Genomic DNA, 9105 nt, shown 5'->3' with positions numbered 1-9105 from the left:
TTCAGAAGAATAAACTATTTTCTACAAAGCAGTGAGAATACGGAATTCACCACTATGGGAGTGGTTCATACAAATGGCAGGGAAACATTTAAAATGTGAGACAAAAAACAGGCAAAAAGCAAAAATAGCACGATGAATCAGCAGCATATCGGTACTAGTTGTGCCAAATATGGTCTTCTTTATATTCAGTATACCAAAGCTTAAATCTTATACCACAGAATGCTTCGTTAAAAAATATTATTTAATTTTGAACAAATTTTCAGTTCTTGCAAGTATAGCCCCCCCCCAAGCTTATGAAGGACAAACATATGGACACTCCCACTTATTAAATAGATCCCATAATATCAAATTCAGAAGTATACATATATTCGTTCCCACAAATTACAGAACTAGTTTCAGCTCTCTCTCCACTTTTAGTAATTGTTCCTTCTTTTTGGCCTTGTACTTTTAATGTCATTCGACACAGTAACATTGAGGTATGGTTACTATTCCAATTATCTTTGTGTATTTTCTAACTTAGGACAAAAATTGTAAAAACTGAACCTGTTTTAGTTACCCACAGTCTGTTTCACCCAGTCCAGGGAAACAGCATAAATAGTGAGAAATGCCTTTATATGTCAATTGCACCTTGTTATCTGGTGTTTATTCATCAATACAAATGTACTTAATAAACAACAGCAGTCCCCCCTTATTTATTCCCTGTAGTTAAAAGAAGTGAACTGTATTGAATCGATTGTGAGAATAAGGCAAGTGCACATGCAGCCAATTGATCGTGCCGTGAATTAGCTGCATGCGCATTGCCACATTCTTGCAATCAATCCGATACCGTCATAGAGTACCTTGCTTTCAGAAACAGCAAGAAGCGACTATTTTAAGAGATCTTATTGAAAGATCTTTTGCCTGAACCCATCAGGTCCACTTCAGTCTTAAACATGATTTCAATCCTTTCACATTCCTATATACTTTCCTAAAACTTTGTGGTATTTCACTGCTACAAGAAGCATTAAACATATTCAGCTGACATTTTAGTAATTCATTCTACGAATTGCACACACATTAAGAAATATTTTTCCTTCCACACACACACCACTTATTGTAAAAAGTTTTTTTTTATTAAGAATGTTTTTAAGTCAAAAAATAAAACTCTTAATACAATTTCATACCGTCAAGTCAGTTCAGCAAATATATATCAGTACTTTAGCCATGTAAGGTTAAAGGTCCATTATCTTAAAATAAAATATATTTAGTTTTTAAAATTTATTCAAATAAAGTACATTTTCAGTCCTATAAATTCCCTACATATACATAGTAAGAGGTAAACAAATGATAAAACTTGGATATTTAGTAATCTGTTCTGGTGCTGTCACAATTAAACTCTGGTGTTATAAAACATACAACCACTTGGCTTTTCTCAGCTATGTGTACAAGATATATTCTATGCATTAAAAAATAAAATGCTAGGTAGAAATTTTAAAAACTCATATTTGCAAAGTGCGGCGGACCTTTCCTTTATTTAAATCTAACTCAATACTGTCATAGTAACTTTGACAAGCAGTACACAATCAGCACGTGGTTACAACTGCTCAACATTATCTAACTTATTCCAAAATTGCCAATGATGACTGGGTTAAAATTAAAGCTAATTTGTAAACATCTCCTCTAGGAAATATAGTCTTCCAGTCGAAATAAAATAAGGTTTGTCTAGGGTATATTGTACAGCGGTTACCCTGTTCTTGGTGTTGCCAGCAGTACTTGCTAGGACACGTTGCCGCTAAGAAAATATACGTATGGCCTGTGAGGCAGGTTTTTGGCAGACAGGGCACTTGGGCTCGGCTTTCTCACAGATACGGTTGGCACACTCCATGCAAAAGTAATTGTGACCACAAGGAACAAGTGCTGCAATCACTTCACTCTCACGGCAAACGACGCAGTCACGGTTGCTTTTCTGCCTGCTTTCGGAACCACTCGAGTCTGTGGGAGAGCCAGATGTTGCTGAGGTACTCCCAGGTAGTGAAGACGATGAATAGCCTGGGCTGTTAGAAAAGGCAGACAGGGATGTCTGGTTAGGTAGCCATGCTAAATTAGCCAAAGGATCACTTTGTACACGCCTAGCCAGTGGATGGTCGAGAGCAGTACCGTCGGAAACTGTTGGTGACACACGAAGAGCGGAGGAGCCGCTAATGCTGTTAGTGCGTCTCTGGACAGCTGAAGCACCATTAAAAGCTTGAATAGGATTGCCATGTTCAAATGGAGACCAGATCATGCTGTGAGGACCAGTTAGACAATCAATGGCCGGGTATTCCACGCCCATTTCACGCTCATCTGAATTGACAGAGTTAAGTGATTCCCCAAATGTAAAGCCACCACTACCTGTACTGAACGGACTTGTAGGACTGGTATCTGCTAATCTGTTGCTGTAATAGGAATCAGTGGAGGTACTTCCCAAAGAACTTAAGCTGTCATTACGAAAGCTAGCAGCAGGTCTGCGGGCTGGGTTGGGAGCCTTGGACCACAGGCTCCCAGTAGTGCTGATGCCATCTAAGCTCACATCAGTTCCGTTAGAGTGAAAGTCATTGTCTGCAGTTAAGTCGATAAGAACGCCCGTCCTCATTGAGATATGAGCCTCAATTTCCTCTCTGGCTCGATCAACATTTTCTGGCATACCTGTGACCTCAAAGACTGGTTCTTTGTCACGGCTCGGAGTGACTATGTACGTATGTGTTGTTTGTTGGATTCGTTTAATGGTAGCTCCTTTGGGTCCTACCACAAGCCCCACCACACGATAAGGCACACGCACCTGGATTGTCGTCTGTCCTGGCAGGTTCGGAGATCCAGTGACAGTTCCTGCCAGTCCATTTGTTTTGTTGCGGGATGCTCGGATCATTGAGAAGTGTTCTGCTGCTGACAGAATCTCCCTTTTGGCCATGGCTACATCTTCCTTTCTCCCAGTGACAATGAATACAGGTTCTTCACCTCGAACAGGGGTTTTTATATAAGTGTTTGTCTTTGCACGAAGAGCCTTAATTTTGCAACCTTTGAAGAAAAGAAAACTGCAGTTAGATAAATATTTAAGTAATTTCCTTCGTGAATTGTATAAAAAGCTAGATGCAGACGTAATACAATGTCTCACGGTTTTGAAAACAACGCAAATTTTTTCAACTGACTGCTGCCTTCACAATAAGTGATCATTAGAGGCCATGGATATTGTCACCTCTTCCGGTAAATTTATGAATAGGTAGCATGGTAGTGTAGCAATTAGCTTTACAGAGCCAGTGACCCAGGTTCAGTTCCTGCTGCTCCCTGTAAGGAGGTTGTATGTTTTCCCTATGACCACGTGGGTTTCCTCCAGCTTCTCTTGTACATTGCAAAGATGTACAGTTTAGTAGGTTAATTGGTCACCTGGCTGTATGTACTCTAAATAAAATAAAAATAAATCAATAAGGGTGGCAGGAATTAAGAAAGGTGAACAGGGTAGAAAAGTCCAGGAATTTGTTCAACAGTAGCAATTAGAAAACTGAAGAAATATTGTTACATAAATTGTTTATACTAGTTCCAACAAGTACAGTATGTTTTTTTTTAAAAAAAGTGATTGGACAAAACTTCAGTCCTATTTGTTTTCTGATGCATTTTAAATCAGCAAAGAGATGCAACTCTTGCAATAGGAACTCATCATGGGATTAAATTGCCCAAAGCAACACTGAGGAAGAAACAATTGCTTGAAACCATATATAGAGAACTGAGCAACACACGCAAAAAGCCGGAGGAACTCAGCAGGCCAGGCAGCATCTAGGAAAAGAGTACAGTCGACATTTCAGGCCGAAACCCTTTGGTAGCTCTGCCTTCGTCAGTTGTACTCTTTTCCCAGATGCTACCTGGCCTGCTGAGTTCCTCCAGCATTTTGTGTGCATTGCTCGGATTTCCAGCACCATTTTCTCTTGTGTGTGTTTAAGGCAAGTTTAACTGATACCAGTCTTCACACTTTTCAGACAGAAACTTTCCGAGTGAAGCATTTAAGGCCAGAGAGCCTCAGAGGCCTATGGCCCAAAATAATCAGTTACACTATACCTCTACCATCAAGCCTTCACCCAAACATCAAATAACTTGGATTTTTAAAGTGATAATTTGAGACACATAAAAGTGCTAAACATTAATTAATACACCTCCAATGAAAGTGAGCTTGATGAAACCATTTGCGTTGGGCAGAAATTAAAAAAAAGTACTGGAAACACCCATTAAATTAAGCAGTATTTGTGGAGAGAGAATTAAAATGAACTTTTCAGGTCAACAACTTTCATTACAGTCTGAAAGGAAGAAAGGGAATTGGAAAAGGGGTTTACATGAGGAATTACAGTCGGCCCTCCTTATCCGCAAGGGATTGGTTCTGGGACCCCTTGCGGATACCAAAAAACGCGGATGCTCAAGTCCCTTATTCAACCTGTCTAAATGCGGTGGATCTTAGGACCCAGCAGAACCCCGGACCTTATTTAACCCGTCTCAGTGCGGTGGACATTAGGACCCGGCGGCAGAGCTTTGAATCCGCAGTGCTTCTGTTCACGAAAATAATCACGATCGTGATTTAAAATAAATTGGAAATAATAAAGCGATCAGAAAGAGGTGAAACACCATCGGTCATTGGAAAAGCGTTAGGCTACAGTCGGTAAACGATCGGAACAATTAAAGGATAAAGTGAGAAAAGCCCTGACCCAATGAAAGCTACAATTATTACTAAGCAACGCAGTGGTTTAATTATTGGGTTTTGGGTTTTTGATCCTCCACATCAACTCGGCAGGGATGGACAGTGTGCTCGGGAGTGGTCTGTCACTGGATCGAACTCGGGAATTTTCATTCCCGAGCCCAGCGCTGAAACATACGTTTCTTAAGTATTTTAAATGCATAGAAAGGTAAAATATATACTATATACTAATACAAACGTTTGACTAACTGACGCTAAATAATACCAGATGTACCTGTTCCGACTTGCTTAGTAAGAGAACTTCCGGTTTTGTTTTTGATCCTGATCCACGATAACACACGCAGATCCTCCCATATACTTTAAATCATCTCTAGACTACTTACAATACCTAATATGATGTAAGTGCTTTGTAAAATAGTTGTTATACTGCATTGTTTGGGGAATAACGACAAAAAAAAGTCTGTACGTGTTCGAGCAACAAGTGCTGGAAGAGCACTTACGGGTTTTCTTGATTTGCGGTTGGTTGAATTTGCGCATGCGGAACTCGCGGATAAGGGGGGCTGACTGTACACCTGGCTGGTTGCAAACAGTAGGCAAAGCAATTATCAACCATGCAAAAGAGCAAAAGGGTAGAATGTGGAGATACCAAAGGCATCAACAAATACTTAAACTTAAAGCACACAGTATTGGGGGTAAGGTATTGATGTGGATAGAGAATTGGTTGGCAGACAGGAAGCAAAGAGTGGGAATAAATGGGACCTTTTCAGAATGGCAGGCAGTGACTAGTGGGGTACCGCAAGGCTCAGTGCTGGGACCCCAGTGGTTTACAATATATATTAATGACTTAGATAAGGGAATTAAATACAGCATCTCCAAGTTTGCAGATGACACGAAGCTGGGCAGCAGTGTTAGCTGTGAGGAGGATGCTAAGAGGATGCAGGGTGACTTGGATAGGTTAGGTGAGTGGGCAAATTCATGGCAGATACAATTTAATGTGGATAAATGTGAGGTTATCCACCTCGGTGGCAAGAACAGGAAAACAGATTATTATCTGAATGGTGGCCGATTAGGAAAAGGGGAGGTGCAACGAGACCTGGGTGTCATTGTACACCAGTCATTGAAAGTGGGCATGCAGGTACAGCAGGCGGTGAAAAAGGTGAATGGTATGCTGGCATTTATAGCGAGAGGATTCGAGTACAGCAGCAGGGAGGTACTACTGCAGTTGTACAAGGCCTTGGTGAGACCACACCTGGAGTATTGTGTGCAGTTTTGGTCCCCTAATCTGAGGAAAGACATTCTTGCCATAGAGGGAGTACAAAGAAGGTTCACCAGATTGATTCCTGGGATGGCAGGACTTTCATATGATGAAAGACTGGATCGACTAGGCTTATACTCGCTGGAATTTAGAAGATTGAGGGGGGATCTTATTGAAACGTATAAAATTCTAAAGGGATTGGACAGGCTAGATGCAGGAAGATTGTTTCCGATGTTGGGGAAGTCCAGAACGAGGGGTCACAGTTTAAGGATAAAGGGGAAGCCTTTTAGGACCGAGATTAGGAAAAACTTCTTCACACAGAGAGTGGTGAATCTGTGGAATTCTTTGCCACAGAAAACAGTTGAGGCCAGTTCATTGGCTATATTTAAGAGGGAGTTAAATATGGCCCTTGTGGCTAAAGGGATCGGGGGTATGGAGAGAAGGTAGGTACGGGTTCTGAGTTGGATGATCAGCCATGCTCATACTGAATGGCAGTGCATCCTCGAAGGGCCGAATGGCCTACTCCTGCACCTATTTTCTATGTTTCTACGCAAATGCATCCTTTTGTTATCCATACACACAATGTGCGCATCACTGAAGGTTCAATAGGTACATTTAATATCAGAAGTGTATACATACATCTGAAATTCTTAATGCCCAGCAATACTTAATGTTGGAACCCCAAAACAGATGCCAAAACTGAGAATAGAAAACAGAATTTTAACCATCTTTAAATGCATGACTTTAAGCAATCTCTAAACACTATTCAAACTGAAGCAACAGACCAACTACAAGATCTTAAAAATGAAATTAATGAAAAGACTTAAAAATTATACCTTGATGTTTTAATTATTTTGAAATATTTAACTCATGATCCCTTTGCCACATAATCCACAGAATTAGAATCCAACTGAAATCAATGGGTTCATAAGGCTGACCTGACACAAGATATTGGTTGACATAAAGCTGGGGAATCCCAGCAAGACTGGGCTCTGTCACCTAAACGCAATCATCTGTGGCACCATCCGTCACTATAGAAGACTTGGGCATCTGCATACAACAATGCAGATGAAATTTACAGAGAAGCGCTGACTGCAGCCAGTAAAATTCACCCCACGATTCCTCTGACAATTGTCATTTAAAAAATTTTATTGACATACTGCGTGGAATAGGTCCATTGAGCCACACCGCCCAGCAACCTCGATTTTAATCCTAGCCTTATCACGGGACAATTTAACCTACCAAATGGTAGGTCTTTGGACTGTAGGAGGAAACACACATGGTCATGGGGAGAACGCAGAAACCCCTTACAGGTAGCAGCAGGAATTGAACCTGTGTTGCTGGTAGTGTCAACTTTGTAAATTTAGGTGTTAGAGTTCAGAGGTTTAGGTAGTATGTAAAAATAACTCTGGTAAACAGTTAAACAAGAAATTCTGCAGGTGCTGGAAGTCCAGAGCAACACACACAAATGCTGCAGGAACTCAGCAGGTCAAGCAGCTTCTATGGAGGAGATTAAACAGTCAAAAGGTGCTTGAAGGGTGCCTAGTTTCTTTAGCTGTACTCAGTCAGAATTTGATCCCACTGGACGTGTGATTGCTGCAGAATAGTGGTACTTCCATGTCTCTGGTGGGTATTCTGACTGGGTTTCTAGTCAATGGTGATCTACAAAATTCAGTGAAGATGATGCCATTGAATGACACAGAGGGGTTAAACTCTAAGCAGAAGAGATTCACACACACACAAAAAGGTGCTGAGTTTTGTGTACTGCACAGATTTCCAGCATCTGTACATTTTCTCCTGTCTGAGATTCTGCAGATGCTGGGGTTAAACTCTTCCCTGTTAAGAATCACTGCTCAGCTCTTTCATTGCTTGCTTTACTTTACCATTTCTTAGCCTGAACCTGTACACTGTCTAGGTCCTGATGCACACTAGTGTGTACTTCCTCATGAATCCGGGAGAACTTACAGAGGTTAATATTTCATAGTTGTCAAACATCGCCTACTGCCACTTATTTAAGTGTCTTTTTTCGGAGCTGTGGGGACAATATTGAGGATAAAGGTTACCATGCAATGGCTGAAGATGGTTCATGATCAGGACCCTAGGAACACCACGGTAAGGTGTCTGTTACTGCAATGCTATTACACCTTGGGGCATTCCCGAGTTTGGAATTCAGTTCCTGCACAATCTACAATGAGTTCGTATGTTCTACCCAGTACTGCATAGATTTCCTCCAGGTGCTCCGGTTTCCTTTCACAATCCAAAGATATACTACTCAATAGATTAATAGGTCATTGTAAATTGTCCCGTGATTAGGCTAGGGTTAAATCGGTGCGTTGCTGGGTGCTGCGGCTCATTGCACCAGAAGGGCCTGTTCCGCACTGTATCTCTAAATGTTAAAAACTTCCAAGAATTTCAAAATCATATTCCAAGGCTGAGATTATCAGATGGCATCTAAAACTATCTGTTGCTAATGTTGATGGAGAAGTTAATTTTATTCTTAATTTACTTAGCGGTTGTAATGAAATATCTGAATCCATTTTAAGTGGGAAGTCAAACTCAAAAACTTTACTGTAGGCCTGGAGACATATGCCAGACCAGGTAAGAACAGTGGAACCTTCTCTAATGGAGATTTGTGAAGATGATCATTTGCAACTTTGTACAACAATCTGGTATTTTAGTCATCAATACAAGTATGGTTTTAATTCCAATTTGCTTAATTCACTAAATATTAATTCTGTATCTGTTCACGAGACTCCCAATTTCTTTATCTGGATTCTTACTGCAGGACTACTTGTCTAATAACATCACCGCATTCCACCCTACTGCAAAGAAAGCCTGATAAGATACAGACTTCTGAAACAAGACTGAAAGTTGTCTAGCTCAATCTAAGAAGAAAGTGAATATACAAAATGTTGAAGCAAAAAAAATTTAGAAGCCTATCACAGTCAATAAATGTGATGTAGCCTTCAACTAAGCCATGTCTATATTGTCTCCTAAGCTGTGAGTCTATAAAGGTATGCAAGTATCTATTGTAAAGGTATTCTCAAAAACCTCACAGTTGAAACTGCATTATAACTAATTTTAATCAATTTAGGATGCTTTGCTTCCTAACTTTCAGCAGAGACCACTTTTAATAAAACACCATTTTTAATAGCAT

General features: G+C 40.5%; 1 protein-coding gene across 1 annotated transcript in view; it reads right to left on the bottom strand.

The window, feature by feature from the left end:
- Nucleotides 1-1169: 1169 nt before the first annotated feature.
- LOC134337226 (RNA-binding protein MEX3B-like) overlaps nucleotides 1170-9105 on the bottom strand; it is a 32415-nt gene continuing 24479 nt past the window's right edge. The window contains exon 2 of the mRNA XM_063032062.1: nucleotides 1170-3033. Within this exon, the coding sequence (XP_062888132.1) occupies nucleotides 1772-3033 (1262 nt within the window). The 3' untranslated portion in view covers nucleotides 1170-1771. The remainder of the gene's footprint in view (nucleotides 3034-9105) is intronic.

This window comes from Mobula hypostoma, chromosome 24 (assembly GCF_963921235.1).
Source record: "Mobula hypostoma chromosome 24, sMobHyp1.1, whole genome shotgun sequence".
NCBI lineage: Eukaryota > Metazoa > Chordata > Chondrichthyes > Myliobatiformes > Myliobatidae > Mobula > Mobula hypostoma.
This window is presented reverse-complemented; position numbering and strand designations above follow the sequence as displayed.